At 42.2% G+C, this 24,210-nt stretch overlaps 1 protein-coding gene across 3 annotated transcripts in view; it reads right to left on the minus strand.

The window, feature by feature from the left end:
- Positions 1-24,210, minus strand: part of PRKG1 (protein kinase cGMP-dependent 1) — a 523,526-nt gene that overhangs the window by 69,888 nt on the left and 429,428 nt on the right. For all 3 annotated transcript variants that reach the window (XM_050898610.1, XM_050898609.1, XM_050898611.1), the window contains one exon: positions 11,328-11,393. In XM_050898610.1, coding sequence (XP_050754567.1) covers positions 11,328-11,393 — 66 coding nt within the window. The remainder of the gene's footprint in view (positions 1-11,327; positions 11,394-24,210) is intronic.

Genomic DNA, 24,210 nt, shown 5'->3' on the forward strand with positions numbered 1-24,210 from the left:
TTTAAAAGGAAATTTGGCTTTAATTGGGTTAAACTGAGTAAGATGGGGTGACACGTTAGGAGTGCCTGATACACCTGGTGCTGAGCTGTCTTCTGTACAAGCTGCGAGTAGCTTGAGCAGTCCCCTAACACCATCCTCTGTCCCAGGGGAGATACAAAGGGCATAGACATATCGGAAAAAGAATTAGAAAATCTTTTTATATCGTGAGTGACTCAAACAAATGGACCCAATGACCATTTAATAAACTAACAAGCCACACTCCAGAGAAAAAAAATAAAAAAATACAACTGTTATGTCTTTGGTAGTGATATTACACAGTGTCAGAGACTAAATAAGAAATGGAAATTGAATACCTTTAGTAATTTTAATAATTGAAATCAACTAATAACTGTAACTGAAAATATTCCAGATGAAAAGCACAGTTCCCTGCTATACATTTCCATTATTCCCAGCGTGTCTGTCACACATAGGGTTTTTTTTTTCCCAAGAAAGAAAGCACCACTTGCAAAATGAGGAAAGAGCTAGGCTAATTTGAAAGGATGAACTGCTGCAAAACTACAGTCTCTTGACTAATCTCTGCCTTAAGGTCACAGCTTCAGAAATGAAAGTCCTGCAGTTGCTCCAGCTTCTATATGTTCATGACACTCCTGAGGCACTAAACATAGAGCCAAAGAACAGAAATGGCTATTAACAAGGTGAAAAAAAATTAACTGAAAAGTTGAAAAAAATTAAAAAAAAAAATATCACCGTTTAGGACCATACTTACGAATTTAGGAATAAGAACAGAATATTTAATATGGCCCTCTCTCAACGAAGATTTTTAGGATGGAAGAGAATTAATGCTGTTCAGCAGGTGAGGAAAATACAGGGCAGGTTAATAAAGGTAACAGTCTGTAGGTCGTTTGCATTTTTCCCCCTAAATCACTTGGTTTCAGCTCACATGACATTATATAGGACAAAGAGCCACCGATGAAAAACCTACTGACCGAAAAGCTCCAAACCCCAGCTGTTCGTGAAAACACAGCAATGAGCAGAATTCATCGACCTGATGTATTTGGGTTGAGCGGAGGGCAGCTGTGGGAAATGCAATACGAGGTTAACCAGGGTGATTTCACGCTCCCTTTGGCCTCGAGCGCGATGAAACTGTTCGGACCGCGCTTTGCCCAAGCAGCTTAAACACGCCGTATGGTCTTAAGTGGGTACTTAAGGTTCCTGCTGCATCAGGAGATGCCTGACCCTAAGCAAGGTACCCCGTGTGCACGTGGCGAGCGGGGACACGACTTCCAGAAGAACGAAAGGAGGCTTAATTATCTTGCTTTATGAACAGCAGCTGGAAAAAGCCATATTTTACCCATTATTGTAATAAATATGAGGCAAGAAGTCACAGTCGGGAGAGGTATTTATACTGGTTTGGATCTAGAGCTCCTGTAACGGGCCTTTCCAGCATAGCCTTCTGCATAATTACAGTCATTACCGCTCTGGAAATATCCTCTGCCCACACAAATTCCCGGAGTTTTCCACTTTGTTTAATTCGTAATATTTTAAATGATACAATCTGCGAAATCATTTACGCAGCACAGGGAACGCAATGGGAACTCATTAATGAGGAAGAGAAGGCAAAGACCCCTTTGCTCTGGTATGGAAATTGCGTTAGGATTTTTTAACAAGGCAGGCTGTAATTTTCAATATTAAGACGTGTTAATCGCCAGAGTATCTTTTCAACCCCCAATTCCTTACTCAGCAGTGAAAATATGAAAAATTCAGCTCATTCAACACATCAAGGTTTATGTTTCTTGTGCTGAGACGTGCCATAGGATGAAGCCAAACCCTTGAAAGATGACAGTGAAAGCAAAGCAAGATGTGTACGTTAATGCTCACTTGCACCACAGATATGTAGGCAATTAAGTGAGACACAATAACACTGTAATCCTCCTGGAACACTATAAGACATGACCTAAAGCTTAAAACGCAATTTAAAATAGCTAGGCTTGGTTTGCTTTCATGTGGTTAGGAAAATGTGGCAGGATTTAACATCCAATTTTTTGTTGGCAATGCAAATAAATCTTTGTCTAGTGAAACATTATACGGGCAATTAAGAAAAAGTCACTGAAAGGAGTAACAGCAGTTTGTCTAATATCCTTAAGTTTTTATTAAAACACCTTAAGCAATACTTAGGACTGGGCAAGACACTGAAGTTCACTTGAGTCACTTTTTTATTGCCTATCTCAATGCTGTTGAAGCATCATCTCGGTCACAACTTCCCCAAGAATTTAATCAGAAAACGGCTCGGTTTTTTTCTCCGCATAGCCTTCTCTCTTAATTTTTTCTATTCTCTCCTCATAACCAATTTTCTCCATGGATAAACTTCACCCCAACTGGGAAAAACAGTAAAGCAGCGAAAACTAAAATCTCCAATGAAAGAGTTCAGCTCAGCTTGTATATGGTCAGTCATGCTAGGATAATACTTTTTTATTTATTTTTCTCCAATTTCCATTGCCAAGAGGGTTGATACAGCAACCTTTCTTGACACCTCATAGCTATCTCCGTTAAAAAACAAAATCAGGCTTTCAAATACAGACAAAAACGTAAAATCCAAAGTGGAAAATCTGAAAATATCTGAAATATTTAAAATGTTTCCTTAAAACAACCGGTATCATCTTGAGATGCGTAACCGAAGACGACAATAAGCAGAAAAACCAGCATTTAGCACTCCGTATCTGCAGATACCACGTCGTTCTGTAGCACCAGCAGCAGCTGTGCCTTGAGTTTTCGTGGCTCTCACCCCTCAGCTCCTCTCTCTAACATTTGCATTAGGCAATTCTGTACTCCCAGCACCCACAACATTTACATCTGGTAAATCTCAGCGCTCCAGGAAAATACCGTTATCAACATAAATAAATTATATGGAGGGAAAAAGTCAGATATAAATAAAAGATGAACCTGAATCAACTTCAGTGTAAATATTCTTACAGTTCAGGAGAATCTATGAACATTTTCAAACACTTTTTCAGGTTCAAGAAGTACAGGTGAAAAAAAATCAAGTTTAAAAAGTTGCACCAACTTCTCTCTCAGGGTGTCACCAGTGATCAAAATGTTAGGAATGGGTTTTGAACCTTTTCCTCCTGTTTTATCTCCATACAAAGTAGCTGCAAGTAAAGCGTGTCTGTACGTGTTTATTCAAATTGATTTACAAAACAGATGCTCAGGGTTGTCCCGCTTGTGTCTACACGATTTTTATCAGAAGATGTTTTATAGAAAATTTCCTAGAGGGCCAATCCATCACATCCAGCATATCATAATTGTTAACTTTTCCCCAATCAGTCCAACTCTATTTGTGCAACAAATCTAATAACCTCTCTGGGGAGCTTGAAAATTCACTAAGATGAGCCACGACAAGGCCAAGCTTACACTTTGGAGGCAACAACGTCGTGCATCTCCCACAATTAGCTCCTTGCTAGAGGATGAATTACTGCAGTATCACTATAGGAAATACTTAACTAGCAAGTGTCTCAATTTTATTTCACATAGGGTCTTAGCAAGTGTCCTGGTTTCAGCTAGGACAGAGTTAATTTTCTTCCTAGTAGCTGGTATAGTGCTGCGTTTTGGATTTAGTAGGAAAAGAATGTTGGTAACACACTGATGGTTTTAGTTGTTGCTAAGTTTATATTAAGTCAAGGATTTTTCAGCTTCTCATGCCCAGCCAGCAAGAAGGCTGGAGGGGCACAAGAAGCTGGGAGGGGACACAGCCAGGACAGCTGACCCAAACTGGCCAAAGGGATATTCCATACCATATGACGTCATGCCCAGTATATAAACTGGGGGAGTTGGCTGGGAGGGGGGATCGCGGCTCGGGAACTAACTGGGCATCGCTCAACAAGTGGTGAGCAATTGCATTGTGCACCACTTGCTTTGTATAGCTTAATTCCTTTAGTATTACTATTGTCATATTATTATTATCATTATCATCGTTTTTCATTCCTTTCTGTCCTATTAAACTGTCTTTATCTCAACTCATGAGGTTTTTTTTTCCTGATTCTCTCCCCCATCCCAGGGGTGGGGGGCAGTGAGCGAGCAGCTGCGTGGTGCTTAGCTGCCGGCTGGGGTTAAACCACGACAGCAAGTCATAAACACAGAAAGCCTATGAACTGTAAAGAAAAAATTGCTCTTGAATTAAAAATGAATAAAAGACATCTGACAACTAACAACTGTTATAAAATATTAATATGTTTACCTAGACCATACATTTGATCCGAAGAAAACTGTGTTTTTGCAACAAGCTGTCTGGCTCCCCAAGTATCCAAAGGCTTCTACAAATGCCTTGACGTGGTCAGATGTATAGTTTTACAATTCCCATGAACAGTATGTGGATTCTGCTGAACTTTTCAAGCCAACTTCCTAAGCCCCCCAGTTGGGTCTATGCTTCATGGTTGGCAGGAAGAACATCTCCTTCCTTCCAGACAGCCAGGCAAAATCAACCCGGTCTCCCCATTAAGCTTGACCATGGAGAAGACGCCAGCCTGCCTGGTGCTGAGATCCCTTAGCAAAGCTGTCATCCTCATTTGATCAGCCTTGTTACCATCTCGTTTTATTTTCCCTATTAGGTTAGTGGAACCTCTTCTTCAATGACAGCGTGCATGGACATGTTGAAACTTTGAATATAAAGTGAAATTCCCTGGAAATTTTTCCTACCGATTACTAAGTTGTTTCTTTGAAATGCACCTGACCAGGTAGGACTACACTATTTTTTTTCTGGCAAGATGACATCTCTTAATGTTAGAGCAAATAATCTATTTACTGTCATAGTCCTCTTCCTCGGGTGACCAAAATTAATGGTGCTCCCAATGTGATCACTGTAGAGCTTGTACGACTGCACCAGAGCAGCTACCTCACCTGGAAATCCCACCTCTGCCACTCGCTTCGTTTTCTATAGGTTTTCTAAATACTGGTAGCGATCTCAAACCACCTAGTCAATTCTCTTAAGCTGGTCCCAAACACAAACTCCTATAAATCCCTATAAATTATTTCCTAAATGTGTTGGCTCTCTGTGATGCAGATTTCTAAGAACTGAAGCCCATTAGATGAAGGAATTGTAGGTGCCCCTGTCCAGCTGATTTCCTAAAGAGCTCCTTTAATTTCTCAATTTCCCATTTTTAATATTGAGAATCAGAGTTACAGACCTACTTTTTAAACTATTTAATTTAAGCTAAATCAACAAATTATCATTTAATCCAAGGTTATCTTCCACGGTCCACTCATCACCGCTTACCAAAAACCAACCTGTGGCTTTGTGTTCATTATGTGCCAAAACCTGCTCCAACCAACCCTGCTGTTTCAGTGACCACTTGTTACACTACCCTATTCAGGAACATCTGGGTTTTTCCACTTTTAGTAGCAATTATTTTTCCCTCTTCTCTAGAAATTTACAGTCATTTGTAACAACACAGGTCCAGAAATCTCTCTTTCCACAAAAACTTTTCGTATTTATGCCATTCATGTCTAAACACATCCATATCCAAACACATCCAGAGGTCCCTTCGCTACTACTCCTTTACTATCTTCTTCAAAGTGATGTTGACCCAAAACAGATATCCATGCTGGACACCTCCTCCTTATTAGGCTCCAGTCTATCGAATCCCTATGAAATTAATCCCTGTCACCTTAATCATATTTTTCTCCAGCTGCGTTTCATGTGTGGTTGCTCCTCCACCGTATCTCCATTACCTCTGCACAAATTTTGTGCCTTTACTCCTGACACACAACATGCCTTTCTGTTTTCGGGATAAGCCCGTGATTCCCTCTGCTCGGGGGACCCCAGTTTGCCCTCTCTGGCTCCTTGCACAATCCCCAGTTTTGCAACAGATTCCTTGCAGAATTCCCCATAACGGCTGCAAAATCTCCCTTCTTCGCATGGTCACAGCCTGGATTTCTTCACAGGTTCCAGTTCTTGGCTAGAGCTAGGTGTTCCTCCTTGCTTTCTCATCTTCAGTAACGGCCTGCTGCTTATGTTCATTCCCCAGCACAACAAACCTATTGCTTTATGCCTTTTTTCCGTCTGCTAGCTCATGCTTCCCCCCTCTTCATGATCATTACCTTGAAGAGTCACGGTCCTTATTGAGACATCTGCCATCCACTGATGTCTCAGCTGGTATCTGCAATGCTTCAGTTCTATGTGCATCCACTTCTCTGTGTCTTCAAAATCAATCCAAGGTCCAGAATAATTTCCAGTTGCAACCCAAACGCTCATGTTTTTTCCCTCGTGAACTATAGCATGTGATATATTGTCCGTACACAGCTTCCAGCTCAAGGATTACACGCACTGATCTTCAGTAACTTCCATTCCCTGAATAAATATACTTCCCCTGTTGCTATTAACTTACACGCTGTTCCATTTTCTTCCTTCTTATTACCTTAAAAGAACACACCACATCTTCCCAGGTTTACTGACTCCCGCCACTTATTGGCTTCTTACGTCTAGGCCAAAATGGTATCAACAGACTGAGCTAAAGCACTCATTTAACACAATAAACACTCACATTCACATTTCTTCTATGCTATGCACGCTAGTATCAGAAAATACAATGCAGAGTCTATGTGAAATAGTTCACCTAGTTTAAAAGAACAACCAAACTAGAAGTTCAACACTGAGCCTGTATCTTCTTCACTGTTGGGTTCAGATTATCTTCCTTCCTAAGGACATCTTCCTAAAGATTCATAGAGTCATAGAATCGTGGAATAGTTTGGGTTGGAAAGGAACCTTTAAAGGTCATCTAGTCCAACCCCCCCTGCAATGAGCAGGGACATCTTCAACTCGATCACGTTGCTCAGAGCCCCGCCCAACCTCAAGTGCTTCCAGGGAGGGGGCATCTACCACCTCTCTGGCCAGCCTGTTCCAGTGTTTCACCACCCTCATCGTAAAAAATTTCTTCCTTTTATCTAGTCTGAATCTCCCCTCTTTTGGTTTAAAACCATCACCCCTTGTCCTAGCGCTACAGGCCCTACTAAAAAGTCTGTCCCCATCTTTCTTACAAGTCCCCTTTAAGTATTGAAAGACCGCAATACGGTCTCCCCAGAGCCTTCTCTTCTCCAGGCTGAACAACCTGCCTTCATAGGAGAGGTGTTCCACCCCTTTGATCATTTTTGTGGCCCTCCTCTGGACTCGCTCCAACAGGTCCATGTCTTTTCTGTGCTGGGGGCCCCAGAGCTGAACGCAGGACTCCAGGTGGGGTCTCACCAGAGCGGAGTAGAGGGGGAGAATCCCCTCCCTCGACCTGCTGGCCACGCTTCTTTTGATGCAGCCCAGGATACGGTTGGCTTTCTGGGCTGTGAGTGCACGTTGTCAGCTCATGTCCAGCTTTTCATCCACCAGGACCCCCAAGGCTGCTCTCAATCCCTTCATCCCCCAGCCTGTATTGATACCAGGGGTTGCCCCGACCCATGTGCAGGACACAGCACTTGGCCTTGTTGAACCTCATAAGGTTCACATGGGCCCACTTCTCAAGCTTGTCGAGGTCCCTCTGAATGGCATCCTGTCCCTTGGGCGTGCCAACCGCACCACTCAGCTTAGTGTCATCTGCGAATGTGCTGAGGATCCACTGGATCCCACTGTCTACGTCATCGATGAAGATATTAAATGGTACTGGTCCCAGTACGGACCTCTGAGGGACACCACTTGTCACTGATCTCCATCCAGACTTGAGCTGTTGACCACTACTCTCTGGATGTTGCCATCCAGCCAATTCCTTACCCACCAAACAGTCCATCCATCAAATCCGTATCTCTCCCAATTTAGAGAACAGGATGTTCAACTCGCAGGTTGTTCATGAGCAGTATTTATTCATTCACACGGGAGCGAAACGCAGCGTAATCTGACGTTAAGCCTTAGCAAAGTTAGCTGAAATTTCTCCTACAGCTTGGTTGGAGCCGGATGATGGGCTCCATCTCACCTCCTGTGTGGTGGAGACTGCTGATGAAGCCAGAGAGCGTTAAGGACCAAATCCCACTGAAATTCATTATTCTGGTAAAGGAAGGGACTTAAAAAGATAATTGCAAGACGGAAAGAATGTCAATGTTGTCCTTCTTATTTTCAGGACAAGGACAAGTGGGAACAAAATGGATTAAGTCCGTGGGACACATCAAATGCTTGCTGCACTGCAGGTTGTTTTCTTTGTTAGATCATGACTCTGCTCGTTTCTACATCAGAAAAGGATGCTGAAAATCCATTGTTGCAAAGCCTGTCTACATAGATTTGCAAGAAATAGCTATACTACTTTTTGGGTGTCTTTGGGGTGTTTTTGTGACTGTCATGGCCTTCTTGTTTCACAAGGAAATTAAAAAGCAAGGCAGCACCAACATCATCAGAGTTTGGTAATTAAAGATCCATCATGTACTACCGTTTGGCTTTCCTCATGGTATTTACAACTCCCACTGCTTCACCCCTGTAGCATTTTAATACATATTTTTTGAATTTCAGAAATGATTTTAGGCAAACCATTTCATCTTCTCATGCATAAGCAACATCCCATCTCAAACCCAACTCTCCCAGAGCTTGCTTGGTGGCCTGGCTCATCCCTCTGAAGAAAGTTTCCTGTATTATTACCCTCAAAATCCTCCAGCGACTAAAACAGCCCTACAACTGCTCATAATATTGCCAAATCCAGCGACCAGTCTTCCGTCTCTCTTAGGAACAACTCGCTGTGATACCATAGGTGCGACTCTTACCGTTCAAGTGTTAACTAGATGGGAGTACAGCAGCTGTATTAGCAGTGCGGCTCTCAGGTGTCGTGGAACAATTTGTGGATGTCTTGGGAAGGCTTTTACAAGGAAGCTGGAAGAGTAACCGTGATGACAAGATAATGCCAATGGGTAATATTAATGCCTACTGTCAGTAAGACTGAAATTCTCCAGTTTCTCAGAGAAATGGATTGACTGTTAAGGAAATTATATTTTCCCATAACTTGTTCTTTGGAATTGCAACATCAATTTTGCTGAAATGTTTCAGATCGAGACACACACAGAGCATGAAAATTGCTGCTTCAATAGTTACATTTGATTAAGCAAAGAGCTTGTCTTGTAATACAAAATATTAGGCAACCTTAATGACATGTGTTACTCCTCCTTCTGCTCAGAACAGCTTCGGACTGTAGGTAAAGCTGACTTCCAGTTTCCATTGCTACCTTGCGTATAACTCAACGTGAACGTTTACCATGACCACCATAACAAACCAAATGTCATAATATTCTGTGTATCTGGAAATAAAGAAATGCTGTTTTTCCTCATTAACAGAACAGCATCTGCACAATTTTCCAAATTTACAGAAGTCTTAGTAGATTTTCTCCGTATTAAAACTAGCTTCTACAGTTAGTCGCATGCCTATAAGATAAGAGAAGAGCTATGACAAGAAAGTCAGAACTGGTCAGGACACAGGACAACCTTCCCTGAACTATAAATAGTGCTATAAATAGCATTACTTTACTTGCACTATAAATAGGGTTCTTATAAATAGTGTTACTCTGCTACTAATTGCAGAGCACTACTAGAATCTCTGGTATAGATTAACTACAGCTTCATCAGTTTAAATTTAACTTGTACTTCCTTACTATTTCAAGGGCATTACATATGGAGAAAAAGGCACAAGAGACAAGCAAAGGAACAGTCTGTAAAATGATCAGGAATGCCTGACTCTGCAATTACTAGTTATTTGGGTTTTTTAATGCTTACAGTGCAAACCAAAAATACCTCTTACAGAAGTGTTCAGAAAAAACACGTAAATTACTTGTTGCTTTGTATTTCTCTGAATTAATGCTTGCTAAATCATCTAATTATGCGAATTCTTCTTCTCTTTGCCCCACAGAACGACAAGGGATAGCGTGTCTTTTATCTACCAGGCTACCTTGCTTGTGTATGTGAAAGAAAGCCACTCAGCTGACAGTCCTGAAGTTCACCATCTGTTTTCAACGGATAGATCATAATTTTTTTAAATTGATCACAAACAACTAACATATCAGAAGACCTAGCATTTTTGAAGGATTATTCCCCAGTTCAGCCGTTACAGAACATTAGATTTCTAGAAATGAAGGACTGTAAGAAAACTGAAGAGATAACTGAATACAAAACACTTGTACTGAAGTAGGATTGAGTGTATGTGGATCATGCCTACAAGACACTCTGGCATCTCTCGTATATCTCATCAGAATACAAGAAGGGCTTCAGAGGTCACTCCTAACCCAGCATCCGACCTTTGACAGTGTCTTGCATCAAGACTATGTGCCCAGGGAAGAGTTCAAGGACAGAGCAACCATTTGGGACATTTGCCTTGGTACTCTCCTATGCCTCTCCGAAACTTCCTAGCCCAAAGGTAGGTCCTACATATTTCATAAATCCACAGGATTTATTTTCCTTTTGAACACTTGCAAACCCTTCTCATTTTCCTACGGCTCTGTGAGCGATCCCCGCGTGAAGAGCCGCCTCCTTTTGGCTTTCACCTCCCTCCTGCAGGTTTCTTTGGGGTCTTGCACTGGGGGAGGCAGTGAAAAGTCAATCCCCATTCATCTTACCCATGCCTCCCATGGTTTCACAGATCCATACTACACTCCCTCGGAAGGATTCCCGTGGAAGAACTGCCCGTACCTTTTGATGGTCTATGCCAGTGCTGCACTGCCCTCACAACTGGAAAACCACCTCAAGAGTCATGTTGGATTTTCAAGGTAATGCTGATTTTTTTTAATCCCATTCCCAACAACTGTAGAGAGCAGCTAAATTTGCAGCACTATTTTCTGGAGCCCAGCCATTTCTTCTCTAGATTAAAACCCCCTAATTCCTTCAAGCTCCCTATATAAGACATCGTTTTACTCTTCTGATCTCCTCTATCTCCTTTGAGCCGCAGAGCTTCAAGCAGGGCTACGTTCTTTGGACGAGGGCTCTCCATCCCCACACGGACTAGAATAACAACATCTTGCTCTAACATTTGTCAGAATGACAATGCCTTTGTCAGAAGGACAACGCCTTTCGTGACATTTTGCCGACACAAACTCAGTCTGTGTGCCACCACAACGCCTGGATCCGTTTCCCCAGTAATGCTACCTCCCCACTTATTTCCATTTTGTCTTTCTGCGCTTCTTAATTGTCTGCATTTGTCACTCCTGAGTTTTGTCTTATTGATTTAGGGGGACCTTCCCTCTACTTCATCAAGGACACATACATACTGTGACTGTAGTACTCAAAATTAAAGGACCTCTCTGGAGAAAATGATCAAAGGCTCTAGTTAAAAACTGTAGAAGGTGCAAACTGGGGATACACCCTACCCCAAGGCAGGAGAATGATGTACTTACTCTCTGTCTATCACCAGACAAGTTACCGCTTCAGCCGCAATGACGTTGGCTGTTCTGACATCCTCCCTGAAAGAAAAAATACATTTCTTAAGTAAGCTGTATTATTTTCATGATAATCTTTTCATTTCCAAACATATTGCATTCTTAAAGCACTTCAAGAACAAATTTCTGGGTTTAACAGCTTTTCCCCTATATCGATTTGAGGTTCATCATCCGTACAGGCTTCAAGCACGCGAAAGCTAAAAACCACGCAGGAGCGGAAAAAAAGAAACAGGTTCCCCTTGTAAATAAGACATCCAGCCACGCACCGGCCCATGCTTTTCATCTGTTTTAGGCAAAGTCTTGTTTCTTACTATGCACGTTTGTGCATAGCAACAGTTGTATCAAAATATTAGCTATCTGCATAGATTTATTTATGAACATTTAGACTTCTGCTTATGTCCTTCTCCCCCAAAACCTACATAGTATCTCAGTGTTGGAACACAAAGCATCTAGTTAAGTAGGACGTCAGCTCTGCTACTCAGAGCAGGTACAACGTATACGGTAGGCTATAGGACTCGCTGTGCATTTGCTATCTGAGCACGGAGGCGGCTGGGACTGTGCCTATAAAAGGGGCCTGATTAGGACGGAGCTTTTGAAAGGTCTCGGCATTAAAACACTGCGCTGGTACTTTTCACCAGCTTTTTAGAAATTAAAAATACTGCACTTAGGATTTTTTCTGTATCTTCATTACCAAATGCTTTGTGTTCTCCCTTTCCCTGCCCCGCCGAGAATTTGGCCATGGCCTGCCCAAGCTATAAAATATGAAGTTAATTCATTTTAATCAGACTGATTTGGTGTTTCGCCAGGGTTTAAGAGATGCCGTTGCATTTTCTGTGTTGGCCAAACAAATGTACAGGATTCAGAGTCACCGTTTTATTCAAATCCACTCCAAACCTTTCCATGTATGAAGGATAAGTGGATTACAGGCAAAAGAGACCCAGCTCTTTTAAACACACCTAATTCATTTAGACTGGAAAACCACTGTACATTTCCACTGAAGCAGAAAATGAGATTTAAAAATGCCGTTAGAAATAGCAGTTCCCCTGTTTAAAGACTGGAGGTATTAAAGCAGTCATATAGTAAAAAAAAGGGTGGCGCATGTGAACTCATACAGGAATATGCACTCTCTCTTTTAGGTAATCATTAATTAATTACTTTTGAGCTATCTTTAATATCTTTAAAACAGAGCAAGCAGAAATACAAATGAAAGAAACATTAATATTCAAGCCTACATTGGAATGCCGTCTTTGAGTCTATTTTCAATGAAATTAAGTGTGTATTAGTGCTAATTTATCCATACCGATAAACAAAATCAGGGTAATTTAAAGCAAGTAGAAAGAAGTAGCCGAATAGCAGTAGACAATTATCTCTATTAACTTGTAAAACTTTGGTAAATAGAGAGAGGATAAGGAATGATAATATTTAATATCCCATTAAGTTGCTGTAGCCAACTTTTGCTGGTATAGTAATATATTAAAACGAATATGCAAACTTTTTGGTTGTTCATTAATTCCAGTTAAAACTTAATATACTTGTCCCATTATCTCAGATGCCTTTCTGCCACAAAAAGACACTTTATACCTTTATAGTTATAGATTATAGACAGGATTATAGTTACTCTATGATTACAGACAAGTAAAATACAGGCATTGATGGCTTCAGTTCAAACATTTTAAATAAACCTTAACATTAGAGATTAACATGCACAAGTAACTGTTACGGTTTCCACTATCTTGTACTTAATAAATCCTTTTAATCAGCATGAAATTAATGCAGAATGAAGGCACTTTCCCAAAGGGCATTTCACTTCGCACAAACACCCGAACCAGAGGGATGGCAGGGTTTTTGTAATGCAGAAAGTCACGCAATTCTGAGGTTTCCTTATGTTCTGCATGAGTAGAAATAACTGGTAAGTCAGGGAAAAACCAGGTTTTTTTTAATGAATGATAAAGCGGCTCACATATGAAGTGTGAAATCGCTGTCTTTGGGTATCTCCAAAGCCATCCTGCACACCCTTGCCTACAAACCCCCCTCTGCCCGCAAATACCGAACGAAGGGACTGACGGGGGAAAGCAGCTTTCTGTTTCCACAGTCTAAATCAATTGTAAGCGGGTTTATAAACCTTGCATGCTCTCGTGGTAGGGGGTGTTTACCAATCAGGCTGCAAGCAGGTCTAAAAATCTCATGAAGTTTCTAGAAACAGAAGGAAAAAAGCAACGTATTTTCAGTTCTATGCAAACGTTAAACGTTAAATGTGCCTCAGCTGTGAAATACAAGACACACTCAGACTTCCAAACACCGCCAACACCTCACATAGGCTTAAAAATGACAAACATACCTAGGGCCATGCCATCGATCTACGAATTAACCTCAGTCACCTTCAAGCAAAACAAAATTGTCAGTCTATCTTTTAGAAGGTAGTATTTCGACGGGCAGCCAGCAGCTACAGCACATGGCATTAAATGCAACAAGTAATTATTAGAAGTACACAGCGTTAAATTCAAAAGTAATTACTAAAAGTGCACAGCATTAAATGCAACAACTAACTATTAAAAGTGCACAGCACTAAGTGCAAAAGTAGCTATTAGAAGTGCAGGGCATTAAATGCAACAAGTAATTATTAGAAGTGCACACCATCAAATGCCACAAGGAACCATGTGAAAGCCTTGCTTGCGAGCACTGACTCGGACACTTTCTGGACTTCATCGCAGGAGTATTCATCGCTGCTCCCCGAGAAACAGCACTCTCCGTCAGAGGAATCGCCTTCACTCTCCGAATACTCCATCGCTCCTGTTTGCCTCCACCATTTCGTCCCGGGAAAACTCCTGCTTCCTTCCAGCCCGTTACTATATTTTGTCCTCTGGGCGAGCTCTGGTATTTTACAGCCCCTCCAGCTTCAAACTTTGGGACATGGAGAAAGGTCACAGCTGCTGGGGGGGGTGTGTTTCTAGGGTGCAACATCGGGAAATACAAGCAGAGGGTATTTTGGAGCCACAAAGAGGTACGCGGCTACACACAAGCGGGCACGGCTCCTGCCCCGGGCACGCGCTCCAAAACCGGGGCAGGACACCTTGTCCCACCGTGCTTCGGCTCCTTAACCCCACGGTGGAATGAGATGGCAACGTTATCCACGTTCCTAAGGCTCTTCCAAAGTGTGTTATCACACCACTACAAACATGAGGACATTATTTAAGAGATGAAATGCATATATATATTTTTCTTGTTATAGTTTGTTGCCCAGTTCACCACATGTAACTCGGGAAGTTCCAATAAGTTCTGATTCCAAGTTCCAATTTTGCTTCTGATAAGCTGCCAACAACTTAATTTAAGAACGATGATTTTTCTTTAACCGTTTCCAGGAACTTTTCTGATAAAAGTGTACTGATCACACTATTTATAAAGCTGTGTTGGAAAACGCAAATATGAAAGATATAGGCAGCTTTAATCAGAGATAAGGTCATACCTCAGCCTCTGTTCCCTGATTTTACCTTAGGCTGTAAAAATTTGTCTCAGATTTAAAAATCTTTGAGATGATTCCTATCTTTTTGCTTTTTTACCTTCCTACATCCCCTAACTCATCAAAGTCCTGCTCCAAACACTGGCTCTCCTAGCTCCTACCACACCTAACCCCTTAATAATGCCGATATAATTCTTCAAATAAACGGCAACTACACTTGGATGATTTAATTTAACAATGTACCGTTACATTTGCTTGAAACTTGCCGTTACGCCGCCGGCAAACGCTGCTCTGCGTTCTTCCCAGAAGATGGACGCAACTGGTGCAACCTTGGCATGATGTCTGCCCAGCTTTTGGGATCGGTCCCCTCCAGACGCAGCCTCCCGGCACAAAATAGCATTTATTAGGAGGCACGAGTACCCTGCTGCAGGAAGTATCACGTTTACAGCTAAGCCTCTTCTTGCTCGTCTCCTGACTGGCATTTTGTCAGTCAAAAGTGATTTCAAGCTAAAATACAGTAGAGACATTTTTAGGTCTCTAGGGAGGCAAAACCCTCTCTTTAAAGGCTAGAGCAAGGACTGGTTCTTCAGAAGATCACCAAATTTGGGTACTGCTCCTCAGAATACCCAATAAAGATAATTTTTATCTCCCATGTGAAAGTCACGGTGTAATCAGAAAATGCCCAGCAAAATAATAAGGGGAGATAGAGATGCTGGGTTTTGAGCTATTACCACTAAATTCAAGTTAATAACTGATTTTTCCCATGGTTTTTTTTTTTTCCTTTCACTTATTTCCGACATGCCTTGTCCTAAATACTTTAAATCAACCTCATTAAAAATACTGTAACAAGGTCAAGTGTACAGTGCCGGAAAGTGGTAAAATGCATTAAAGAACTTGAATATCAGCAAATTAGGAACCTCCGGATAGTCTTCCTGGGGCAAATTTTTAAAACTCACCAGGGAAGACCTAATTTTTTCTTTCCCTCTTTTCTTTGAAAACCCTCATTAACACCATTCTCAAATTTAAATGATCTAACCAGTCATTTCCAGAAGTCCCACGGGACTTGAGCTTTCTACCATAGACCTCTCCCAGGCAAGAGCAGCTTCTGCAGAGCAACCACCAAGGACCACACGCTGACCCATCTACTCTTGGTGGCTGGTCAAGGTCCTTCGGTTACTTGGTCAAAGAAAAATGGGTTGTCGTCGTCATTTTGAGAGAAAGAAATGAAAAAACCCCAACAATCCTAAATATACTTTTTGGGATACTGCCGCAGCCGATAGCTCTTTGGCAGTCTACAAGCCCGTTTAGATAGGACGGCCATCGCTCTTCCCAGGAAACACAGTCTGATCAAGACAGGTGTCACCTGTAGGAAGTTTTATCTGAAACATTAGGACTATCCTTGTAAATGATCACCTAATGCACACGGAAGCAAAAACGTGGGTTGATTTTATGGTACTCTCAATCGGTACGGTTTGTGCTGCCCTGCGCCCTTCTTTCTTACTTTTTCTCGGTAGCCATCGCTGAAGTCAAGTCAACGCAGACCTACAGAACGGTGACGTGGTCCATCCTGATTGATGGTGTAAGCCATGGTCTGTATCAGCTACCTGGATCTACTGACTGATTTCCATAGGGGAAAAACACCCCTTGTAGATGGATGTTCGGTTTCCCAATACTTCAGCTTTCTGAGAACACAACATCCATTTGCCGTCGGTTTTGACTATAAAAATATGTTACTGGAATTAATAAATACAACGCGGCCTACTAAACTTCTAAAAATTTTAATGCGAGCCTAATAAAATGTGCAACTTGAAAAAGCTTCACTTGAAAAGAGTTATGCCGTTTAATAAAACCTATGCAAATCCCCATAGGCATTAAAATCACACCTTCTATAAAGGGAATGAAAGGCGACAGGAAAGCAATTTTCCTTCAAGGTACCCCAATCTGAAGGCATATATCAAAATGCACACGCGACCACCCGCGCTCCTGTGCAATTTAGGCTGTATGGCTACTGGGAAAAGGAAACTTTTCTTATAGAACAACAGTTCAGTTCGTTCAGACAAAATGGTTTAAAAATACTATTTCACAGGTTTTTTATTCAATATAAGCAAACCGTACAACTCTCCAAAGAGGCTAGAAAATGTACCAACCCCTTCCAATAATTTGTTTTACATCTTGTGAGCATATCATTAGCACTTATTTACTGTTTCTAAAATATATTTATACTCCCAGCGGCTCCAGCTGAAAGGTTTAAGCCCTGCCAAGGATTGCACAATAGGATTTACAAAAAAGAGCCCTTCCTGATAACTTATTTTAATATTTCCAAAGTTAAGGACTCAAGAGGTGCTGAACAGGTCTTTCAAGACTCTGTTGGTCAAAAAAAATACCGCTCTGTCCTTACTGTACTGACACTTCTAAAAGCAAACGAAACTCCCAACAACTGCTGCTAAGATTATGCCAAGTTTTAACTCAAAATTCTCCCAACAAGTCACAATGCGCTGGGATCATTTCAGGATGCCATGTGAAGTCTGTCAATCATTTTCTGCTTCATATTAATGACAGATGTTATTTCATGAAAAGGGGAACGCCTGGAGGGCTTCTCCTTCTTTTCAGTTTCATGAATGACGGAAAATCAAGTCCAGTTTACATAAAATATAATTTATTTTGGCATTAATGCAAATGTCCTAATTTAAAAAAAAATTATATAATTTTTGCAATCTTCGTATGTATTTGGGGAAACAACCGCTGTTACAAATACGGCACGGGACTGTGACTGCTCCCTTGTCTGCCTTGCCAGTGCCTACAGCCCAGCCTTGAACAAGCCATTTCACTATCTGATTCCTGTATTTCACCATATTCCTATATAAGAATATATTTCTTTCACTATATTCCTAAATTTCACTATCTGATTCCTACATTACAACGAGAAAAATACTTTAATTTACTGCGTGATCCCCTGGGTCCACAGACAGAAGAAACTATGCAAGAGATGGCTGCGGTTATTTTTATTGGATTATAGATCTGACGTAGCGATGCTGCTGAATTAACAAGTGTTACGTTATCAGGCTACCTATGCTGGTATCAATAGATGTAATGCAGATAAATATTGCCAGAAAACAGTATTAATTAAAGCAGAAGCACTATCGCAGGCACTATCATCTATAATATGGTAATATTGAACCCACCCCTGCCCCTTGGAAGCGAACCGGGAGATGCAGAGGGCAGAAAGTATTGATAACACAGAGACCTTCTGTTACATTTTTAAAAGTTGGTGTAAAATAATCAGCCCCAGCTAGCCACCTTCACATTTATATACATGCTCATAAGCTGCCAGCGATTCAGGAAACCTAGAGGGGGTTGTGTCAGCTGAAAACTATTCTGAGGAGAGAAGGGTACGCGCTCCTCGTGATCTGAAAGCAGAGAAAAAAGGTCTTGCTACCGCTTGATTACCACGAAGCTGGCACGAGGATTTGCCCCTTGCTGCGAGGCATAATCAGGTTTTTCTGCTAACTCCTGGCTGCAAGGTAATCGTGGCTGCAACAATATGAAAGGGTTAGGAACCACACGCGTCACGGCGTTAATAAAGAGATAACTCTTTATTAACTTTATTATACACTTTCGGTATATTCTTACCATATTTAATCCATAATTGATAATTGCAAACTACTCAGGAAATAATCTATGACCTCTGCCACAACTAATTTAACCCACAAGCACTTTTCCTGAGCGGTAAGTTACTAATTTGCCATTATTTATGAAAACAGCTATATTAAAATCAAATCAAACTGTGATCCCAGAGTTCAAGTAACACGATACATCTATTACAGACAAACAATATCAACACCGCGCTCACGCAACGTCATTTTAAACCACGTGCAAGAGGTTCACGTGGTCACAGTTAAATCTCAGAAGCAGCTAAGGTATACAACACTATCTGCACACGTATTTTATAGGTGAGTAAACCAAGGCACGAGGAGCTCGAGTGAGGTGCACTAGATTATACTAGATTAGCCTCTGCGCTACCAGAACCGAGAGCTGGCTTCTCTTCAAGAATTAACGAGGCCGCATCCCTTTGGCCTAATGTCTTTACTGCGTTGGCATGCTCGTAAAGCCACACGCATGTGATCGCTGCAGAGGCAGGGATCAGGTTATCCCTTAACTGTGCCACTCGGATACCGCGCCAGCCTCCCTAGCTGTAACCACTATATTTATATCCCAAACCCTACACTAACACAGAAGAGTCTTCAGTCAGATTAGTGGAAACGACTGCATCTAAAGCAGCTTCTTACAGGCTGAGGTCCGCACATAGCCAGATTCTTTTTTTTCTTCCTTCAAGTATTTCTATGACTGTTATGTTCTTTTTCTTGCTTGGCTTCTTTGTGCGTGAGAGCACCGGGACAAACACCGTTTGTCATGCTGAAGCGATGAGCAGTGTATTTGTCTATTGAAACCACGTCTCATCGCAGGGATGTCTGGCCTATCTGCAAATGATAAGAGGCTCTTTCAGTTGGGAACATTTTTTAAGGGTTTATTGTGAATTCATTACTTTTTTTTGAAGAAGAAGAACTGTATTTTAAACAATGCTCTTGTTAAATTCCTAAGCACTGCCAAGAAGGGAAGGGAAGCTGTAATGAGATTATGGCTTCTCTATGGATGCCAGCAGCAGGATCTAGACGACAAGCTGTGGGAGCTATTTTTTCACTACCACTTGTCCTTGGCTGACACTACCAGCCTTTATCACCAAGCTTCCTGGGTACCAAGTTCCCACTCCCCTATACTTCAGGTCACTGCAATCCCACCTAAGGCATGTGGTTTGCATCATACTCTTATCTGCCTCTTCCCATGGCCAATGCCCTGCCCGTGCCAGTGGATCCGAGGGCCCCCACCCTGGTGACTGTGCCCATCTTACCTTCCTCCCCATGTCACCGACTCCTCCGGGTCCACCCACCTCTTCTGCACTTCTGCAGGCCAAATTCACTGCGCTCCTCTATTACCCCACAAATCATTTGACTTTCTTGCATACTACCCAACTGCTGTCATTGATGTCAAGGACTTCAAAGAGTTTGTCATTGCCCTGAGTGCGCCAATAGGCTTTAGTTGCCCCGAGCAGCCTCACTGGGACCTTCACCCAACATCTTCTGCCCATGGTCCAGGAGCCCCGTTTCAGCTCAGCCTGGGACTCTCAGTTGTAGGTACAGACTTGTCTCTTGTCTCCAGTCCTATTTCTTGGATGGACTTGGATCTACAATGTAGCTAGCTTGCGTCCCGTCTCCTGGATGGACCGTGCCTGATGCTGTAGCCTTATTTCTAGCCCTGTCTCTGCCCATCTCCTGCTGCTCCTGGCAGGACTCCCTGCGTGGACCCGGGACCTAGGCCATCCTCTCCTTGCGTCTGGGAGTGCAGGAGCACCCTCTTACCAGCACCCACCTCAGGACCCAGTTTCACTCAGAATGGGTTTCACTTGGCTAATTCCAGCAAACCCTTTCTTGCATTTGCTGCATGGAAGGTCATGCCAATAACGGGAACAAAAGCACCACGAGCAAGAGCAGAGAGCGCGCAAACCCTTCATTTTGGACTAGAACAAGAAAATTAACATCCTGGACACCAACAGTTAACGATGTGAAGGACCACACTGGCGCCTGCTGATACGAGTGCAGCAAGGGAGCTGGAGATGCTCGCTGCTGCTCTTTCTTCAGCAGCCTTCTCATGTCTTGTTAAGAGAGGTTTCACAGATAGCTTCCAGACTAGCTAGCAGGGTTCCTGTGAGAAATCAGCGTCCTCCGCGAACTTCCCAAAGCCTCCTGCTGATGCAATTATCTCTTCTGAGGCTCTGCAGGCCTGTGCTTCCCATCCAGCTTGTGCTTTCATTTGAGCACTGCTCTATACTGTAGCACGGAGAGACCTGACCCAACTTACAGCTGGCTGGAGTGAGCACCAGCAGCACGCAGAAGAGCTGCAGAGACTGAATCAGCCCATGCTGGGCTCCACACCGCCACACTCGACTCCTCTGATGGGTCAGGTTAACTCCCGTAAAGCCAACGAGAGCATCCCTCTGCAACATCATGGTCTGCGGTGCTGACGTGCTGATGGGGCTGTATTTTAGCCTGAGTACTCAATTTCTTATTCTGTGTGTTATTTTATGGTGGGAATAGCGCAGAAGGGAAAATTATGGGCAAAGTTTATCATCAATAAAGATGTTAAACTGCTCATTTTCTTCTGTCTTATTTTCTCCTGTCTTATTTTCTCCTTTCTGTCCACAGAGTGACGGAGCAGATTTTATACTTTGGCTCCGTGATCACCTTAAACTCATCTAAGATAAATCAAACCTGCGGCAGGCTTAGTCTTCTGGCAGATCAGTGCAACTCACCCCTTGGCCAGTAATCATTGGCACGAGGGAAAGCACCAATGAGTAAGGGTACCAGTGGAAAGGGACGTGGTGGGAACATGTGGCCAAGAGGGAACAGGGCAGTTCAGGACCAGTCTCTGGCACAAACACAGCCATACGGTCACTTAGGGTGAACCTATAACCACATCCTAAATGATCTGTGCTTGCCTAGAGGATACGCACGGCCAAATCTTCATCCTTGTCTTGTCTGTTGAAGGTGTGAAGGTGGGACTAGAAATCCCCCCGTCTTTCAGACGCTCAGTTTGCACTCCCTTGTGAGTGACCAAAGTAACTCCCTTTAAGAAACCACTGACTAATTATAAAACCTCCCAAGCTATGGAAAGGCTGCATTTCTAATATAAACCAGCACAATATCACTGCTTAAAACGTGCACCAAACCAAATCAAAAAAGCAAAAGATGTTTTGCCTGTGAAAGACATCGTCACAAGAAACCTTTTTTTTATCCATTAGAAAGTATTCATAGACCTTAATGAACAATCTCAGCAGTAAAAAAAGAAGGATACAGTACCTTTTAAGAAGTACTGCTAAAAACCTCTTTGATTATGCTCTATCACCACTAACATATTTACTAAGAAAAACCCCAAACCCAGTTACGTAATGTCTGGAGAGCAGCATACCAGAGTCTTAGAAAATAAAGTGAAAAATCTGAAAAATCAATTTGCTGCGGACCGAGGAGAAGCTAGAAACTTTGGAGAAGCCCTGAAAAAGCCAAAAGAGATTTCACGCTCCACCTACACTGAGCCTAGATGAGCAGGGGAAAGTCCTTTCAAGGCAGCATTTACAGTCTTCATTCAGTAACCACAATACAAAATAAATCACAACTTAAAACAAATATAACCCCAAAGTTGCTGATACTCCAGGCAGTCCTATCCAACTCATAACCGTAACTTCTCTGCAGATTTAAAAATCACTCCAGAATTGAGTTCGTGGAAAAATGTGCCGTCGTCCTGGATGGCGACGCAGAGTATTTCATCGCTCTTCTATCGGCAAAGCAGCTGTGCAGCACACATCTTCATTTGCATGGCATTTTACATTTATGTAGTTAATGCTAATTACTGCAGAGGTGGATGTATTTATTTTTCTAAATCTATTTCAGAAGGAAATGATCGGCCATGTCTGAAAGCTGAATTGCACTAGAAATACATATGGTGCTTTGTGGCTGGTACCGACTCTCCACTTGTCCTAGTGAATTCACGCTCACATCCTACAAAAGCAGAGGACGCGACACCTGAGTACTCACCAACGCACAGAAAGAACGATGTTTTTGGCTTTCTTACAGCTTACATTAACTCAGGTATGGCTGCCTTTGCCTTCAGGAAATATCCTGAACTCCAGCTGGCTTGGGTTTTTTTGTGTGCCTGTAGAAACCTATACTTCTATATTATAACACGATCTACACCATAAATTAATTTACATTCTAATTTTCACAGTCACTTACTTGAGATGACAGACATTGTCCTACTGCTTTTAAATATTCCCTTTTACCATTCTTCTTCATGCTAAGGGTTTTGTAGGGCGTATCATGATTTTTATTTTATTTTTTTATCTTGCAATCTTCTGGTGGAAAATTTCCATGACTTTCAAAGATAAAACCTTTAATTTAATTTTGGGATCACTTTCTCTCTCTCTGCTATATTAAGGGATGGTAACATATTGACTTCACTGTCGAGAAGAGCAGATATATCCATTTGTTTGGTCCCCATTAGTACACAGAACTGGACCTCAAACTCGGACTCAGACTCTAAACCACTTTTGGTTTCTGGGTCTGTAGAGTCGGGGCCGAACGCAAAGTCCTACCAGAGCTGGACTTCCCGTGAGCTCTGGAGTGGGAAGGGAACGGGACCACCTCCTGGGGACCCTCTTTTCTGGTTCTGGACATCAGCTGGAGCCGGTGGGAATTTCCTGAATCTCATGGATGACAAAGTCCATGTTCCTGCTATTTCAGGTATGCCATAAAATAACCTTCACAAACTTACAGATTCAAATTAAAATCAGTTTTGTCAGTATAGCCATCGAAGATGCTTCCAGAACCTGTTTCTCTAATGGTTAGTCACCTTGTCCTGTTTCCCAGTCTAAATTTACTCATTGCAAACTTAAATCTAAACCAATGGACCAAAACCATCCTCAAGTTAAAATAATTATTTTCTTCCCCTTTATATACAAAACTCCAAAACCTTCTCCGATTTTATTTCACCAAGTTAAATGAATCAAGGTCTCCTAACTTTTTGTCTTAAACTCTTTCGGCCTCTCTGTATCTGGACCAGCATGAATTCATCCTCTGGACCAGCATGAATTCATCCTCTGTGAACATAAGTGTCCTCAGTGGTTTGGAATACTCCAGACCAGATTTCACCGGGGTCTTCTACAAGGGTACAAATATTGTCCCGTTGTCACTGAGTACACCTCTGAACGTCTCCTAGAACTCCATCTCACGCTGTTTAATTTCTGCATCTGCACGTGGTGCCGCATACAATCTTGTGTTCAAGTCCAGACAGATGATACCTGCTGTGGTTCCCTTCCCAAGCCCAAAAATAGGGTTCTCCTGCACAGACACAACACGTAGCATTTTCCTTCAAGCTTCTGCACCAAACTTGGAAGGAAAGGATAATTAAGGACTGTATAACATTGCCATTTTCCAGCGTGTAGCTGCCTGAATGGGCCCCTCGCTTCTGATGCCTCTTGTTCTTCCCAGTTACGACGGTGCTCGTGACTTGATAGATTCACACATCCAGTTTCAGAACCTAGAATGATCTGAGCTTGAGGATGGAGATGATAAGGTCCCCTAAGTCCGAATCGACTTTCTTTTTAAAGCTTTGATTATCTTTTATTTGTAATAATTTCTACGCCTTCACCTTCATCTTGGTCACAGCATGGCCAGCTATAACAACCACCTCCCCTCCAGTGCCTACTCTTCATTTAGTAAAAAAAAAAATAAAATAATCAAGGTTTTACTTGATAAAACCAAACAAAAATCTCACAGT

This window comes from Gymnogyps californianus, chromosome 6 (assembly GCF_018139145.2).
Source record: "Gymnogyps californianus isolate 813 chromosome 6, ASM1813914v2, whole genome shotgun sequence".
Classification (NCBI taxonomy): Eukaryota; Metazoa; Chordata; class Aves; order Accipitriformes; family Cathartidae; genus Gymnogyps; species Gymnogyps californianus.